Genomic DNA, 20,476 nt, shown 5'->3' with positions numbered 1-20,476 from the left:
AATTTGTAAAGTTAACTCCCAAAGTGTATTATCAACATATTTAGTATTTGTCTTCTAAAATGAGGAATAAAATAAAATAGTTTTGGAATTTTCATTCGTGCCTCCATCCTGACAATCCTTCTATCTGCAACTGCATTTCGACTAGTTCAAGTGTGGATTGGTGCAAACTATTTGGACAAAACCATGACTGTGTTATGTTGCTGTATTGTGGTTGATAAAACTTTTCACTTTTGGTTTTTAATGAATAATTTAAGTGTAACTGCATTTTAAATGTTGGAAATGCTTTTTTAAATAGCAGACAAAAACAATAGAATATAAAATAATATTCAATACCCAGCAGTCTAAACTTTTATTTAACAACCAAACTTAAACAAATATTCATACAAACATGTACCAAACCAAAGTTTGTACTCGTATTGTATTTATTACTTTTTAGGAAAAATTTTATATTTCATATCATTATACAACCATAGAAAGGTAGAATTAGTAGGGAGAGTTGTCAATTCTCTGCCCTTGTTAAGTCAAATAAAAAGGAACTAAAAAGAGAAAAACTTCAAAATCTTTAAATGAAAAGGCACGAAAAATACCATGAAATGATTCTTGAATCGCACTCGCAAACAGCGTTCTACACTTATGTATCCTGTTCTTGATTTTTATTGGTTTTGGAATCTTTTTTATACAAATTATTAAAGTTTATTTTCTTCACAAAAAAATTTTCAATAATTTGTTTTTGATGTTTTTTTTATATTTTTTAAATTCTTTTTTTGTGACAATTCAAGGCATGTAAAATTGAGAACGTACTTTTCTACTGATTCTACCAGGGTACATTAAACAGGTATATGCATCACTACAACAATACAAAAACAACTTTTAAGGGATATGCATGTTTATATAGTTATATTAAGGTGGATGCTATTGGTAAATGTTACAGAGGAATTGGCAGAGGACCTGACAAAAGCAAGATTTTGGAATAGCCTGATTTGTGCCACGAAATTTGTATATTTAGCTACAAAAGTTTGGCAAACGAAAGTGGGCGAAAACGGGCGCAATACTAAAGATTGTTGATATCTGAATTGGCCTGATTTGTGCCAATAAAGTTGTGTTGTGGCTACCAAAGTGTGGCTAAAGAAAACAGCCTTTTCAACGTGCGCAATACGGGGGATAGTTGATATCTGGAATGACCTGATTTGTGCCATTAAAGTTCTATTCTAAACGGATGAAGTTTGGCTAAAGACAGCGGACCTCAGAAAGGGCGCAATGCGGAAGATGGTTGAAATGTATTTTTTTGTGCAAACAATATTTTTTTTTTTTACAAACTAAACATTTTAAATTTTTTTATAATTAAAATTTTAATTTGTTTCAAATAAACAAAAACATATTTTGACAGAGAAGGTATGCAAATAAGAAAACAAAAAAATTATCAGCTGTTCGATTGCATATACCGATTCTACCTTATTATTGTTATATTATGATTTCAAATATGATTTTTGAGTGTATTAATATTTAACACAATAACTATTTTAGTAAAAGTGATCAAAAAATATTCTTTGTGTTTCATATGGGCAGTTCCATATAATTTTATGTGACGTTTACACGCCTTCAGAGTGGTGCAGATTTTTTAAATAGGAGTCATGAAGAAAAGTTTTTTCATTCTGTTTTATTAACTATATTTGGAAAATTCATCCCATTCGTAACCTTGTTTTTCAATTCTTAAGTAATTTGTTGATTAAAATAATAAAAGAGATGTTATATGGCGACTGGGTTTAAATGTCCTTATTGAATTTTAGATCTTTTGGTTTTTAAAGGGATAGTATTATAATTAACAAAATTATAATGCTATCCCTAATAATAATAATAATAATATACCGATTTCAAATATTTTTTAACAGTTTTACTTCGAAAGACAATAAGTTAAAAAGGTGCATTCCACTATTTCTTCAGAAATCCAAAAACCGAATTATACATCATCATTCTAGAGGTGAATCTCAGTTAATATTTTTGTTGTGTAAAGATACTTATTTATTTAAGTAATAAAGTTAACAAACATTTAAGTCGTTTTCCTTGAGTAAACAATAATAAATACAATTTTCATTAATGGATCTTCATTAAACCCTTCTTCGCTTACTTAAGAACCAACACAACATGTTCATGAACAAAAATGATAAGTAATATTATAAAAGGGGGGTGATTGTTCAAACGTGTTTACAAACATCATTGAATTAAAAACAATAAGAACCTAGTTAAGACCTTTTTCTTGCACACTGCGATGGAATAGTGGTCGAAACTGTTGACCTTTTTTGTTTAGACAATAACGAGTTATTTCTTGAATAAAACAGCAGTAACAAATTCTTATTCTTATTGAATAAAACAGCAGTAACAAATTCTTATTTTTCTCTTTTTTATAGTCTTTGATTTTTTACGGTAAAATTTTAAGCTTTGACGCCACTCATTTTTACAAGCTTAAATAAAAATGTTAAATAAATTAAAACGGAAAAAATAGAATGTTGCCGCATTAAAACGCAATGTTTAATGCTCGAGTGCGTTTAATGTTTTCGTATTACGTGATTTAAGGTTGTGGGTAAAATATTTTAATACTTACAAATTTGTTTACATAAGAAAAGGATAAAATGTTTTAAACCGATAAAAATATGTATGTATATTATACATACCTATTTTTGGACAATTTTTGCAAGGACCAATAGGTGACGAGTTACACTCATTAAAAAAAACTCTGATTGACCAAAATGTGCAACTTTGACAGTACTTGATCGGTGGAGCGGAAAATTTGTGTTTGTATTAGTATTTAGTTTCATTCATAGCGATTTTTTATTTTGTAGATCCAGTGTTTAATTTTATATATTGATTGCTATTAGTTTAAGTATGAAGACAATTTTTAGTTTTTTGAGGTGCCTAGATATGAAATTAATATCAAAATAAATGACATTCTGAAAATCAACTAAAAATTATTACCCAGTCATAGAGGGTTAACTTCACGACGTTTTGACTCTTAATATTGAATTTTGTATATCTTCAAATTTTTACTTATAATTACAATTTATTTGAAATAAATATTTTTCACTTCCTTTAAAAAAGTTCGTAAACGTAATAAGGACAATACTAATTTAAAAACTTTTTAATAAAAAGTTATGAACAACAATAATGTTTTGGTAAAATATTAATTACTATAAATGTTCACAAACACAATACCAAACCCAGCAAAATTCAAGTATCCCAAAGCTATGCTGTGAAATTCGTAATTATACATTTGCAAAAGATTTGTTCGTAAAACCTAAGGAATGCAGTAGTAAATATCGTCATCTAAATTGCAAAAAGGTACAACACTTTTCAAAATTTTACAGGAGAGACATAAATCTAAATAAATTGAAAAATTTGCGACACCATGTATTTGGATGTAGTTGGCTATATTTTTTTGTTACGCTTTTTTGCATTTCAGGAGACTATATATTTATGTAGGTATGTTTATATATAAAAATAAATACAACATTCATTAAAATAATTTGTTTCTAACACTAGTTTACAAATTAAACATTTTTCTTTGCATGTACATTTTTGAGAATAGTCATATTTTTAATTTACAACTTTTTGTTACACTCCTATATCTACGTCAGAATTTTAGAAAAGTGACGTATATAAATCTGCATATCCCCAGACGTGCACGCATAATATTTTGAATATAGTAGTTATTTTTAATTTGGGTACATAGTACTTAAGTCAGACAAAAAAATTCCGAGACAATATCAACATCAAAAATCATAGTTTTTTGTAATTTTTTTGTGAAATTTTTATGAGAAAAAAATTGTTTTCCAGAATTATACAAGGATGTGAATATATCTCTGGAAATGTTTGTAACTAGAAGTGATTTTATAGTAGTGTTATAATAATAATCTTGTATCAATTTTTATGCTAAATAATTCTAACAGTCTTTTGATTTTTAACAGTTTCCCCTTTATTTTGTAAAACACTTCGCTAGACGAAATGTCGAAAATAGTTTTAAAAACTTATTGCTGAATGTAAATAATAAAATAATAAAATAAAATAAAACTTTAATTTTTTTTGCTCCTATTTTAATCCTTTTTATAATTTTCTTGCTTTTATTTTAATCTTTTTTATAATTTTTTTATTAAAGAGTAATTTAAAATATTGATAAAATGAAACAGAAATACAATTTGACGTTTCGGTTAGTCAACCGAAATATAAAAATATACATATAAAGGTTTTAAATCGTGGGTAAAAGCTCTGTAAACTAATGTAATTTTTTTATCAAGTTGTTTCTAATAGCTCAAAGCTCCATATTATGCTGGGATGTACATACATACATATAATGTACACAATGCTCTGTCTCCCAGAGGCCGACTTGAGGCTCAGTGCCTTAAATATTTATGTAGATACAAAGACAGTCGCTAAATAACAAAAACATTAGAAATTTGAATTGGTTTAAATTGTGCTTTGTTTTTAGACAAAGTTGTAATTAAAATTAAGTATCAAAACAACAGCAATAACAAAACTAAAGTCATTAAATAAATAACAACAACGTGCAAATAGAGAGAGAATATAAAGTGTATATCACACACTGTAAGACAAATATATATGTATATGTATATCTACAAATATATTGTATATATAAAAGTGTTGCGTTACTGACTGATTCATCATCACACAGCCCAATCATGAAATTTCGACAGTGGATGTGTTTTTATACCCTACACCACTATAGTGGGGAGGGTATTATACGTTTGTGCTGATGTTTGTAACATACAAAAATATTGGTCCAATACCCACCTTAAAGTATACCGATCGATTCAGAATCATTTTTTGAGTCGATTAAGACATGTCCGTCCGTCCGTCTGTCTGGCTGGCTGTCCATGTAAACCTTGTGCGCAAGGTACAGGCCGCAATTCTCAAGATAATTTGATGAAATTTGGACCAAGCATTTTTTTGGCACAAGGACGAAGCCTATTGAAAATTGTTGAAATCGGTCCATTATTTCACCTAGCCCCCATACAACCGTACCTCCCGATTTGAACTTTTTATGCTATAATTACGTCAAATATACTGCTATCTCTCTAAAAATTGGCACAAATAAGTTTTATATAAGTATAAATGATGCTGCAGATTTTCGTAAGGATCGGCCTATATTTGACCCTAGCCCCCATATAAACCCCCCTTCAAAAAATGACTTAAACGCCTAAAATTGACTTGTAACCATTTGTATCGCAATGAAACTCAACAAAACTAACTGTTTAGAAATATATCCTTTTCCCAAATTTACCGAGGATCGGCCCTATTTGAGCTATATAAAGCCTCATTTAGAAATTTTAGTTTTTTATCAATAAATGGCTTAAATATTTTGGAATTATGGTAATATTCAACATAAAAGTTTCTTTACAAAAAATAAAAATTTTATAAAAGTAAAAATTGTAAAAATATACTCATGGTGTAGGGTATCATATGGTTGGCCATGCCCGACTATACTTTCCTACTTGTTTGTTATGTAGATCCACTACGGAGCGTTTTTTACAAAATTGAACCTAGAAACATACATTATTTTACTTTCTTCAATATTGCTGTTTAAATTTCCTAAGTTTGCAATCGAAACACATTTACATTTTTACCGTCTATGTGGGACCTGAATAAAGGTAAGGAAGTATCTTTTTGTTTTTTGTTCAAATTATGTATATTTTGTGAATATAGAAACTATAAACTAAACATACAATGCTTTATGAATAGTATTCTATATGGGAGACATTTTGGTACTTTTTTATTTATATTCAGCAGCGAAGCTCCCAGGGTACGCCAGTACATACATACATACATACATATAGAAAATGTAAAGGGAAACAAGTCATAAGGATTTGAAAGTGGAAAAGAAGGAACAGTGAACTTAAGTAGATGGAAGAGAAGAGGAATTGAAATATTAAAATAAAATAAAAACAATAAAAATAAAAGACACATTTTTTTCACGCAATCACACAACAAGAAAAATAATCCCAAAAAGAAACAAAACAAAGTGAAAATGAAACTTTTTACCATAAAAATAAAAACCAATTTGAGAAAAATAACAATTTTACTGGAGCAACAACAAGAAAACACGTTTAAGAAAAGGAGGACTATATTAAATATATAACATTACACTACATTTATATGTAGGCGTTTACTAGGGTGATCGACTATTCGACATTTTCTAAAAACCAGGTTTCACACTATCGCTCATTTTACAAAAGACTGGTAAAATGCAGAAAAATAGGTTTTTAATGGCATTTAACTATTAATGTAAATTTTTATAATATTTTAATTATAATAATAATATTAGTTTAAACAAATATTTGTTTAATAAATCTCTAAAACAATAAAATAAAAATAAAACAAATTAAAAATACAAGCTGTAATTTTTATAAAATTCACCTTCGTGATAAGGGTAATCAGTTTTTAGAGGACCCCAAAAAACGGCGAGATCGGATAAATAAATATAAATCCCTATTTTGAGATATGTATGAAGGTGACATTGTTGTTTATGTATGTATGTATGTATGTATGTATGTATGTATGTATGTATGTATGTATGTATGTATGTATGTATGTATGTATGTATGAATGAATGTATGTATATATAATTCACAGCTAAATATGTTCTTAAGTGATCGGATAAATAAATATAAATCCCTATTTTGAGATATGTATGAAGGTGACATTGTTGTTTATATATGTATGTATGTATGTATGTATGTATGTATGTATGTATGTATGTATGTATGTATGTATGTATGTATGTATGTATGTATGTATGTATGTATGAATGTATGTATGTATGTATGTATGTATGTATGTATGTATGTATGTATTTATAATTCACAGCTATATATGTTCTTAAGTGAACTGTATGTCCATTATATATACATTTATTCATATCTGAAAATGGCTATTTATGAACATGTTGTATGTATGTGGATTTATATAAAAAATATATGTGGATTTATAAATAAAAACATATAATCCTTTTTAGCTTATTTGTTTAAAATTTTATTTCATCTTTTTAGGTTTCATGGATTAGAAAACGAGACTTACATATCCTTACAGCAGGTTCTACAACGTACACCTCAGATCAACGATTTCAGGTAATAACTGATAATTTTTAATACGCAATAATTTTTCCAACTTCCTTTATGTTTTAACCAATTTCCTTTATGTTTCTTTAGGTTTTACGCCCCGAAAGTTCCGGCAATTGGACTTTGCAAATAAAATACCCACAGCCCAGAGATTCCGGCATTTATGAATGCCAAATTAATACCGAACCAAAAATGTCACTATCTTATACATTCAATGTAGTAGGTAAGTGTTTTTACATATTGCAAAGTTCCTTTAATTTATAAAATCTTTATAAAATCATTAGTTTTTACATAACACATACATAATTGTAAAAAATGGGCGTGGAAGTCCCTTTACATGGAATGTTAAGCCAATTGAGTGCTAACTGTAACTAAAATTAGAACTCAAAATCACTAATATTTGATTATAATATAAAAGTGCAAAAAATATCTCTCTGTGCACTGTAGCTGTAAAATAAAAATGTATATATTTATATGATTACAAACATATATTAAGAGAGAAATATAATATTAGCTTTGTTCCTTTGCAGGTTTTAGCCAGAACATTTTTTTTGTCAAATAAATTATTTGTTTAAAAAAATACATTGAAAACAAAAAATGTTTGATATTTCGCTACAAGCAAGAAGATACGAAAACGATACGAATTCGTATTGCTTAGAAGAAAAAAATTATTGCGGCAACAATCATATTCGTATTGCGGAAGATACCTCCTTCGGGAGAGATTGTGTGGCCAGGGGGATACTTCTAAGCAATACGAAAGCAATACTCCTAGAAGACAAAAAAGACATTGCTAGATAATCAGCATGGTGAAAATAAGAAGATATCTTCAGATAATCGTCTGGAAGATATATTGGAGATATTCTCCTATTATCTTTAGGAAGAAAAGTATAATAAATTAAAAAATTGGCAATTTGAATACACATTTATTAGTGCAATAAAATATTACAATATTGAAAATATATTAATATAAATATGCCAAATTAACGTTTCCCCAGCACAATTTTGTTTTACCCACAGGAAGATTCTTTTAATATTGATTTCTTTTAAGTACTCTGAAAACCAAAACATCATGACTATCAATTTTTATGTGAAAATAAAGATAAACTTACATTTTTCCAAGCATAAATTACCATTGTAATGATGTCGTCTTGATTTATCGCGTATTATCTTATTGTAGTAAGATTTATTTAAAAAAATTAGTTTTTTTCTTATTTTGAAAATATTTTGAAGTTTGAAAAAAATATTTTTATTGCTATAATATCATCTATGCGATAACATAACGATATCCTAAACGTATTGCGTAGGATGAAAATCCTCTTACAGAAATAAATACCACAATTTGTCAACAAAAAATACTTTACAAAATAAAAAAAATATTAATTTAAATATTTTTATTGTTTATTGCCGATTTTACTTTTAAATATTAACATTGCGATATCAAAAAAATATTGCTTGGGTGACTTTCTTCCAAATTATAAAAATTTAATATAGCTTTGATATCTTTTATGGACGATATCTTCCAAATGTTTGTAGGGTTTAGATTTATTTTCATAAATAAGTATGTGTGATTGTAGTTTTTTAATTTTATTTTAATTTCAATAGAAATTTATATGAATAAATATCAATACAAATTTATTGAAAAAGAAATTTTGTTTTTTCTGTTCCCGTACTTTTTATAAGTACGAAGAGAAAATTCATTTATTTTCTTTAGTCAGAAAAGTTCCGTAACAAAGCTATTATTATTTGACAGAGTGTTTAAAGAAAATTTATTATTTCTACTCAATGTATTTATATTTCACAACAACATTTTTCATTAGGTTTTACGACCAAAACAAACCGAATCTGTTTCGTTTTTATTTATGTCTGAAATGTCGCTATTAAATACGAATGAGAAAAATTATCCTGGGAATAGATAAAGTCGAACAGCTGATTAAAACCATACAAAAATTGTGACAAAAAAGATCATATACATATGTTTGCATATACATTAGGGTAGTAACCAAAATTATGCCCTATTATAACGTGGTAGGCAGTAATGTTATAATAACGAAAACCAATTTCTAAGGTTATTTCAGTAGCGTTACTGACTGACTACTTCATCATCGCGCAGCCTGTTTTAACATTAGATGTCTTTTTGGATATGTAGCTCCACTAAGGATGTATTTTTGGAAAAAAATATGTAAACTAGGTTTTCTTGATTATATTATACAATATCAGTAATACAATAAAAATTTTAATTGCTACTTCTACTCTTACATAGAGCAGATGGTTGTCTAGTACTTTTTCGAAATTCGTACTTTTAAGAGGTAAACATGTTTAATAAATGTGATTTTGGTACCCATTATAACTTTTCAACTAATAAACTGTATTCTAGTTTTTATTTTACCTTCTTAAATTCATCATTTTGAACAATTTGTCCGCTAATTTGGATAGATTACGTTTACAAAGGTAAATATCGCTGAAGTTATGAATGTAATGCTAACTAACATACGTTATATAGTATTAATGTTCAAACCCCTGAATCCAAGTGAGATCTTCAAATCTGTGCCTAACATGTATATTTAAAATGTTTTACAAAAAAAATGTTCCATAACTATGTATAACAATTTCAGAATAAAGTAGAAATATTAATCAATTTAGCATAAATTGTTCGATTATAAAAATTGGTTTTTAATAAATCTTTGATTTAAATATAAATATGAAATGTAACATATGGTTTCAATGTCAACCTATATTTCTACGACTAAAAATGCACATAAACATCCACTACCCACACAACATTTATTTTTTTGCTTACATTCGAATCAAAAATAAAATCGATTTTGAATTTTTGTTTAGTCAGGGCCGTTTGCGTTTCAGGTGACGATAAGTATGTGGACAATATGTATATAAAAAGTCAGGTGTTTAACAAATATATATATTAACTTTGTAAAAAACAAATATGTGATTTAAAATGTTTAATCTTTTATTAAAAAATACTATATTAATATAGTATAATATTACATTAAAAAATAAATCGTTGTATAACAAATGTCTGCTAGGATATATGTTTGTACATATTCCAAAAAATGTTTCAATAATCCATTAAAAAACGATTTAAATATGTTTTTTCAGATAAAAAACGAAATGAATTTATCTTTAGAATAGTTTGCATATTATTTTGTACATATTTACCTCTTTTAGTCAAACCTTTTTTAATGTATTCGGATTTGATGGGTTGTAATTGTTGTGTTCAACAATGTATGTACATAGTATTGTGTCTAACCACTCTTAGAATCTAATGATAAATGATTTGTTTTTACATGGAATGAATGTTACGTTAAAATGCTGTCTTTATAATTTATTACCAAATACACATTTAAACTTACATATTTTCACACATTACTTCCATCCCCCGTATATGTTTATTTTAAACTATTTTTGTGTAGCTTAAAAATGTTTCTATAATGTACATTAGGGTATGACTTTTAAATATTTTTGTGGATCCCGGAATACATCACATATTTTTCTAATTCCATAAGTCATACGGACAAAACAATTCGCTAATACGATTTTCATTATTGGCTAACACGTATTAATAGGTAAAATTGCTGTCAAAAATGAATACTAATGAAATTCCTAATTTTGCGGTGGTCAACGTTTAATAATAATAAAAAGTATTTTTTAGGTCACGCAACATCACCAATATTAAAATAAACGTACTTTTACACCTTTTTATCCATTCCATCCCTAAACGTTTGAGTTTCCAAAAATCCTATTGGAACTATACAATGCCAAACGAAGCCTAGGATCATGACTCTAACCTTAACGGTTTGCAACTTCTTTTATTAAAAATATTTACGGAGTTATTATTAATTATTAAAACAATGAAATAAAATAATTTTTTCCAAAAAAATTGAAAATATTTAACGAACAACTTTTGCGTTAAGTGTATGAAATTTTTTAACAATGATAAAATAATTCCAGTGTTTTTGATATTTTTAAATGCCCCATTCGACCATGTTATTCCAATTCTTATATTTGCAAAAAAAAAAACATCAATAGTTATATCCCTATTATACATATGTAAGTATGTGAATCAATAAACATATAAATGTAAATACACATGTGAACAGAATAATAAGTCTTTACAATAAATTTGTTTATTATCATCAAGGTTAGTAAAAATTTTGTAAGAGTTTTTAATTATTTAAAAAGTTGTTTAATCTGTATAAGCTTAAAAATATTAAGTTTTGAAAATATCATTGCAATGATAAAAATAATGAACTATAGCTCTAAAACAAATAATAACATCGAAACGCGAAAGAAGTACAGTAATTGATATATTAGTAAAAAATATATGTTTGTTTGCTGAAGGTCAGCCTAGCAATAACCAGTGTTGCCAGCTTAGCCTTTTTAAGGCTAAATCTAGCCTTTTATATATAACCTAAAAATTCACGTTTTAGTTTCTGACTTTTTAATTAAAATTAAAAAGATTAAAATTTAGCAATTTTTATTATATATTTAAACATTTTTATTATATATTTAGATGTTCTCATTATAGAACATCAACAAAAAGTATAGATTTGAGAACTTAAAATGTTTATGTTTCAAAGGAAATATCTATTAGTAAGATTTTTTTATTATAATTAGAGTGACTTTTACAACCTTTAATTGATTTCCAAAAGGTAACTGGAGCTAAGATGAGCGACAATTGTTGAAAAATTAATTTTAGAATTTTACCTCTTCCATAGGCTTCGTCCTATTGCAAAATAAACCCTTTTATTTTTCAGGCCATTAAAAAAAAACAAAATTATTACAAACAAAACATGTTTATCTATTTTTCTGTTCAGAACTGTAAAAAATAAGTACATACATAAATGTTGATGTAGACAGATTAAAATGTTTTACTTTATAGAAGAAGCACCTCCCAGCAGTTCGGCAAAGAGTCAATGCATCCGAAAAAGACAGTGATTTTCATTTATGCCTAACCACCTGGTTGGTTCTATTTCGTCTTTCGCCACGGATGTACTCTTTCTAATCGAGGGTGAAGACAATCGTCACTTTAGTGCCCCCTTTGTAAGCTAAAAGTAGGTACTTAAAAAACTAACTTTATAATATGGACAGTCGGTAACTAGGGGTAACCTTAAATGGCATGTTAAAAAGGTAGTTCGGAACTGTCCGACCGAACTGCTGGGCTCTATCAAGTTAATCGAAAATATACAAACACAAAATATCAATGTAAATGTATTTAAAATTACAAACATAAGATTTACTGAAGCATTAAGAACATATTGATTTCATTAATTTATTTCCTTTCTATACTGAACGTATGTGTGTATTGGGATTAACAACAACTGTACAGATATTATCGAATATTTACATTTATCAATGTAAATATTCGAGGGGATAACGAAATGTACATCAAAAGTGTATATATTCTGGATCCTTATTAAATTTTAAGATGAGCGAGCAATGCCCGTCTGTCTGTTAAAAACACGATAACGTCCAAATGAAAGTAGCTAGCAAACTGAAATTTTACATTGATATTTTAAATTGATACAGTTTGTTTGGTGTTGAAAATGGGCATTATTGGCCTAGCCCCCAAAGAAGGTCCCCTTCGGAAAAGACTTTATCCATTCATAACTGTCTAAAAGAATCATCTATTGCTATAAAATTCGACATGGACATATTTAATAGCAACCTTAATATAATTTTTAAAAATTTCTTTTATATAAGGTGTCCTTCAAAAATTACTTTAACGCTCATTACAGACTTAACAAGTAAGAGTGTTATATTCAGCTATACCGAATTTTATATATCCACCATCAAATCATTGCCGAAAAGGAATACTTTCTAATAAATAATCATTGATATTATCAAAACAATTTCTCATTTATTACATCTATGTAGAATTGTGTGTGTGAAGTTAAATTCTCAAAATACATTTTCTTGCTTTTCGATAGCAATGTTTGAAATAGGTGTATAAAATTATATACATATTTCAACCATATTTTTTTTTAAATACACTTAATGTTAATTTTAGCATTAAGATTATAAAATACGTTTTTTTTAGAAAACGTAATTTTTCGAATTATTTATCAAATTATTATTTACGTATTTATTTATGTATAACTACTAAAATAGTTAAATATTAACTCCCACCAAATTTGATTTATAAACCGATTTACAAAAATATTTTATGAATAAGGTCTTACAAATTTAGTGCCAAATTTGTTTGGTTAGTACAATTAAAAATTACTTAAAAAAAAATGCTCGACTATTTAGATGTTTTTTACCACAAATCTTTTTAAAGGCCACAACAATTGACATAATTTACTTGAAGTTATTTCATTAGTTGGCGGTCAAATATCTTAAATATTTCTTCGAAGAATATCGTTTCTTAAATGGTATTGAAGACAATTTGTAAAGTGTTTTAAATATTTACAAAACACTCAAAATATTTCAAAAAAAATTTGAGACATCATGATTTTCATTTGACAACTTTAAAAATTTAACAAAATTTCACCTTACAACCGCTACCACAACTTTTATTTATTTAAAAAAATTAAACTTTTTCTGCTGTTTAATTTTATCATGCAGGGAGCAAATGATTGGCGTTAACAGAAATTCTTGATGTTGCTTACTTCGCTTTTTATACCCAGCATCAAAAAAGATGGCGGTATACAGTTTTTGACATTCCGTTTGTAACACCATTGAAATATTAGTCTTAGACCTATAAAATTATATATTCTGGGTTCAGATTAGATTCTAAGACGATCTAACCATGTCCGCCAGTCTGTCTGTTGAAAACACGATAGAGTCCGAACGGGACAGAAATTTTTAATTCAGAAAATTACTTTAACGCTTATAGCATATATAGCGATGAAATTAGCCATAAACGTGTTTTATAGAAACATAAATCTCTCCTTTAAGATTTTATAATGATCGGCCCATAATTGACACCCCTAATTGAACATACCATCCATATAAGGTACCCTTCTGAAAATGACTTAAACGCACATAACTATCTAACAGAAGCATCAATAGCGATGAAATTTTGTATGAACATATTTTATAAGATGTATTTATTTAATCGGTTTATAAAATTTTATAACGATCGGAGCATAATTCCTACCCCTTCAGAAAATGACTATAGCTATAAAATCCTTCATTAACATATTTTTTGAGAACCTTAATCCCTTTGTAAAAATTTATAAGGATCGGCCCATAATTGACCTACCCCCCATCTGAGGTCCTCTGCCTTTAACGCACATAACTATCTAAAAGAAGCATTTATGTTTTATAAGAACTTCGAATAGTAAAATTCAGAATAAATCAAACAAATGAGAAGACCTTCCAACATTTTTTAATTGTTGAGCACAAAATTTGATGGTGGGTATAGAAGATTCGTCATGGCCGAACATAACACTCTTACTTGCTTTATTCCATTTAGATATTTAATGAAATTTAATATGTCATGCAGACACCACCGTCGTGCCGCTCTACCGGTACTAGAGCTGCCTTGTTTTAAGTATGTATGTACGTATTATTGATGTGATAAATAAGTAGAAGAATTTATTCATATAAAAAATGTTTATTAGAGTGGTTCCCAACTGGAAACTACTGATTGATGTTCTAGCCGAAAGTGAAAATTCAGTTTATTCTAAAACAACAACATTTATGTCTATATTTGGTGCAAATTCGAGAAATTCTTTTAATATCATTTTACTACTTTGTATACTAAAAAACTTTAGGTTTTTAAAATTAGTACATCATAGAATCATTAATAATATAATTATGTGTTTATCCAATACTACTTATATACCCACCACCAAAAAAGATCATCACATCGAAATATTCGTCTAAAACCTATAAAAGCATATACATATGTATATATTCAGGGTCCTAATAAGATTCTAAGACGATTTGCACAGAAGTTTTTAGTACGATTTCGCCTAGCCCCCATAACGCCCATAACTGGCCAAAATAATCATATATAGCGGTGAAATTATGTATAAATATTTTTTATATGAACCTAAATCTCTCTGTAAAATTTTAAGACGATCGGCCCATAATTGAACCTACCCGCCATACAAGATCCCCTTCAGAAAATGACTTTAACGCTCATAACTGGCTAAAATAAGCATATTTAGCGATGAAATTCGACATGTTCATGTTTTATAAGATCATTAATCATAAAATGACTATAACGCTCATAACTGGCTAAAATAATTATCTATAGCCCATGAAATTCGGCATAAACATTTTTAATATTAACCTTAATCAGTTTGTAAAATTTTATAAACAAAATCTATCTGCCAAATTTTTTGAGGTTTGGTCCATAATTGACCCTACCCCCCAATAATTTTATGCTAACTATCTTAAAAATACCAGTACAGCGAATAAGCCAAAATCTTTTTAAAAAATGTTATGTAAATGGGTTCATAATTGATCATATCCTTTATAGAAAATTACTTTAACACTCAGCAATACAATAGTGTGTTGGTAAACAATCAATTAAATGAACAATTTTTTGTTAAATAAATAATTTCTCTAAAGTTTTCCTCACATTTTATTTAGTAAAAATAACACTTTAATTCACCTTAAATATGAAACAAGTAAGAGCGTTATATTGAGCGTATTATGTGCCGAAAAATTGAAATAAATTCTGGAATGTTTTCCCATTTCTTAGATATATCCTGAATTTTACTAATCGAATTAAGATTTTTGTTGCTATAAATCTTGTTTATGATAAAGTTTACCACTACACTGGTATTCTGAGTGCTAAAGTAAAGGCGATAGCATCAATTATTTCATAACATTTTGTAGAAAGATTTTGGCTTGTAATAAACTAAGTAATGTCGAATTTCCTCACTGTACTCGTATTTTTAAGATAGTTAGGAATCTAATGAGAACCAAGAATATTTATACTTTTATAGGTCTTCGACAAAAATGTCGATGTTTACAAGCGGATTTTATGATGGTCGGTTGAAAAGTTTACATATATAAAGATTTGGGGGAAAATGTTATTGTAATAAAATAGGTTTTTTAAACATGTTTAGTGTTCCAATTAAAAAAAATTACACAAGTATGGCTTACGTGTCCTTCTTCAGTACAAATTTTTTTACTTCCGCCTTAGTGCCGAATGTTGTGTTAAACTGTGCACAAATATGCAATTTCAATGATAAAATGTAATAGCTTTTATTATAGATTTAACTATTAAAAATTAATTATGTACGAAGCCTATTGAAAGTCAGACATAAATAAATAAATTGTTTATTTTAAAGTTAACGTTATTATTTTTAACATACTTAGTGGTAGGGTATCATACGGCCGGCTACGTCTTACTCATCAGTTAAAAAAAATTATTTACTGTATTACAAAAAAATCAGTTGTTGTTTTCAATACATTTGTCAAAAAGAAAATATTGGTTTGCATTTAGAAAACCCGGCGTTGAAAGTAATTAGACATCCACAGAAATCTTTATGTGAACGAACATCGATTAGTTTAAAACTAATTTCCGAAAATATTTAGTTTATTTTGTTTGGAGGTAATTTAATCTGCATATTATTAATTTTTATTTTTCCATTTTACACACACAGAATAATAAATAATTTGGTTGAGGGTTTTGACAGAAAAAAATGATAAGCAATTGTATTTAAGAATGAACCAAGTTTTACCTTTTTGTGGGAACATTAATACCTTATTTATCCTTCGTACAAACGGGCCAAATATATGTGTTTGTACGCATGTACATAATGTGGTCGACCATTAATCTATTCCACTAAGTAAAAGTTTTATATAATTTTCCAAAAGAAATGTAACCTTATTTTCTTTTTCTTTACTTATTATTTCTTTCGTATATTTTATTGTTTTTTATTCTTGATATTTGTAGAGAATGTTTTTGCTTTTTAATGCAATGCGGCATTAACGTTTTTAAGTTCAGTGTAAGTACTTCTGTGGTACAATCTCTCTAAGGAGACTAACATGGAATGACGGAAAAAGAATAACAGACCCAAAAATATGAAATAGGATATACAAACCATTAGTTAGTTATTATGCAGTCGTCGTTCTTATATTCCTTTTTCTTATTTTTATTTAAAATAACTTACAAAATACAAAAATTTTACAATTTCATATGAAAATACCAAGACACATTAAATTTCAAAGGAAACACTTTATAAAAAAAATGATGACAAAGTTGGGAGAGTGTATAATAAATTAAATTAAAATATTAATCGAGAAAATAATAATATAACAGTATTGCGCCTTTAATATATAACTAATCTCTGTAGCTTGATAATATAGGCAAACTGAACTTAAAAATCGGCAAACTATTTTTACTTATAGTAATTTTTATATTATTTTTTATAAAAAATAAATAATACATTTTTTATGAATTTAATATATACCTACAGTTTTATTGTAATTGTAAAAACTTTTAAAATTTGTCAATATTATTCAGACAGAATTATGAATTGAACAATTTATTAATTATAAGTGAATTAAATTAATGTTATTTGTATATAATTAATGATATATTTATTGCGTATTTTGTTTAATTTAATGTGTATGTATGTGTGTATGTATGTGTGTATGTATGTGTGTATGTATGTATGTATGTGTGTATGTATGTATGTATGTATGTATGTATGTATGTATGTATGTATGTATGTATGTATGTATGTATGTATGTATGTATGTATGTATGTATGTATATATGTATGTATGTATGTATGTATGTGTGTATGTATGTATGTATGTATGTATGTATGTATGTATGTATGTATGTATGTATGTATGTATGTATGTATGTATGTATTGACATACATACACACATATGACACTAATGTTTATAATTAATCACTACTAAATAGTAGGAAAAAACACAAAATAATCGAAATACCCGCATCAATTTTAATTTCCATCAAATATTACATATTATAAATTACAATTTTTATTTACTTTTTTATATTCTTATATCAAATAAACAAATAATACTTACACATAAATAATGTTTAATTAATTGTCAAATCAAATAAATAAAATTCAATTTGTAAAAGTCATTCGCAACTTTCAGTAACAATGGTAATAAACGATTCCTCAATTCTTACCGAATAAAATTACAGCAATAAAATAAATATGTATGTTCTTATTTACGTTTATACAAAAGAAAAATAAAAAAATCTTGAAATAAATGAAAAATGTCACTTACATTAACCCACCATAGAAACTCTAAATAATAAAAAAAGAAAAAACTAAACGTCATTCATTTGAAATAATTCATTAAATAAATATAAGTTGACAAGCAAATAAATTTATGTATAGATATACATACATAAGTCAATATCATTATCGTTGTCATCGTCCTCATCATCATTTATTTCATAATACATATGACATTTTAATAGTGTTGCCGAGCACAGAAAAGTACAAAATTGGAACCGGTACATGCATATTATAACGATGAAGATAATCTTGTAAGAAAACAATGAAAATGTACCCTGCTTACTGTGTTGACATTAATCATGCATACGTAAATATTTCTTATGTATATTTTTTTATTTCATGTTCTTAACAAATACAACCGCAACAGATTAGTATCCTTACAATATTCGATAAATAACCATTCAGGCACAACGATAATGTGAAAATAATTCCAAGTTTAATTTGAAAAGTATGTGAGCATCTGTAAATCACAACTAAAGTCTTCATAATGAAGTGAAAAAAGTATTCAGTATCAACAAATAATTTGCATATAAATTGGACTTACAAAGGCAAAAAATTAATAACGGAAACCAAATGGAATGTAAACGAATTATAATCATCATACAACCCACTTTTATGACACTTACACAATAGATTTTCTTTTAAAATGATTTAATAAATTCTTATTTTCTTTTTTTATATGTGGAGTTGTTTAGAGTTGTCAAATCTCTTTTGTTTTTAAATGAGCGATAAGTATTTTTTTAGTTTTATTTGTAAGATACAACAGTAATCTATACAAAAGGAAGAACTCCAAATAATTAATTATATCGAAAAAAAATATATATATATATAAATATATTTTAACGTATTATTGACGAAAAAAGAGATTTTCTAAGAGAGGGCTCATAGAGAAATAAGGGTAAATATGGGCCTATCCTTATAAATTTTTGTAGAGGAATTTACGTCTACTTCAACGTTATTTACGTAGATTTTAATCGTTTTATTAGAAATTATAAATGAATTTTAACCTTCAAGACATTTTCTGAAGGGGAGTTTTAATGGGCCCAGGTGGTGGACAATTTGCTCCCTCTTAGTTTAAGTGAATCTATAGCCGAGATAGAACAGATTTTGTATTTTTATTTTCTATATACTGTGCATCAGCATAATGTACTTTAATATTTATGTTGGATTAAAAACACAAAGGAAAACAATTAGTAAGAAGGGTTAAAAGTGAAACTGAATATTTCTTTCAATTAAGAATTTTATAAGAAGAAAACCCTTATTTTAACGACATACATACATACATACATACATACATACATACATACATACATACATACATACATACATATGTATGTATGTCGCTTTGATTACTTTCAAATATAATATGTACACATAAATTTAAGTTTACAATTCTTGACTTCTTTTATTTTCAGAACTTAAGGCCACAATAATTGGTCCCACAGATTTGTACGTCAAAAGTGGCAGTGACATAAATTTAACATGTAGAATAATACAGGGCCCTCACGAACTTGGCAATATATTTTGGTATAAAGGTAAGAAGTTCTGTATATACACCTACTCAGAGAAAACAGGAATTTCATTTGAATGATTTATTTAAATTTTTTTCGTTTCTGTTTATAGCCAAATTCATTTGAGTATATTGTGTAGCACTACTAAATAAGTTTATGTAATTAATTTTTTGTTCGTTTTATTTTTTATTTTAATTAAATAAATTTCTTTCCAACAATGTTTATTGTATATAATATTATTATATAAAAATATGTATTCATATGTATCGCTCATTTAGTACATGAGTGCCATAACTTAAAAAAGATAATTTCGATAAAAACAGCATTGATTGTTTTATTTTACTTTTAAATAACTTTTTGATAAATTATGAAATTTTAGAATTTAAACGAAATTAACGGTAATATGTAAATGTAAAATAAAAATAGATGTAATTATATAAAATACTTAAAAACGACCCATTTTATTTAAAGGTACTTTACATTATGTGATTTTGTATTAATACAAAGTATTGTTTGAAAATGTATTATAATCTGAAAATCTAAAACATTGTTTAAAGTTGAAATGTTTAAATCAATTTTCTTTAGTTTTTCTCCATCTTCAATTTCTTCATTTGAAATTAAAAAATAAAC

At 27.0% G+C, this 20,476-nt stretch overlaps 1 protein-coding gene across 2 annotated transcripts in view; it reads left to right on the top strand.

Annotated features, from left to right (window-relative positions):
• The window catches only part of LOC111690349, a 92,281-nt gene that overhangs the window by 65,895 nt on the left and 5,910 nt on the right, over nt 1–20,476 (top strand). For both annotated transcript variants that reach the window (XM_046955022.1, XM_046955021.1), the window contains exons 4-6: nt 7,056–7,133; nt 7,215–7,347; nt 19,751–19,870. In XM_046955022.1, the coding sequence (XP_046810978.1) occupies nt 7,056–7,133; nt 7,215–7,347; nt 19,751–19,870 (331 nt within the window). The remainder of the gene's footprint in view (nt 1–7,055; nt 7,134–7,214; nt 7,348–19,750; nt 19,871–20,476) is intronic.

Source organism: Lucilia cuprina, chromosome 6, assembly GCF_022045245.1.
Source record: "Lucilia cuprina isolate Lc7/37 chromosome 6, ASM2204524v1, whole genome shotgun sequence".
NCBI classification, from domain to species: Eukaryota; Metazoa; Arthropoda; class Insecta; order Diptera; family Calliphoridae; genus Lucilia; species Lucilia cuprina.
This window is presented reverse-complemented; position numbering and strand designations above follow the sequence as displayed.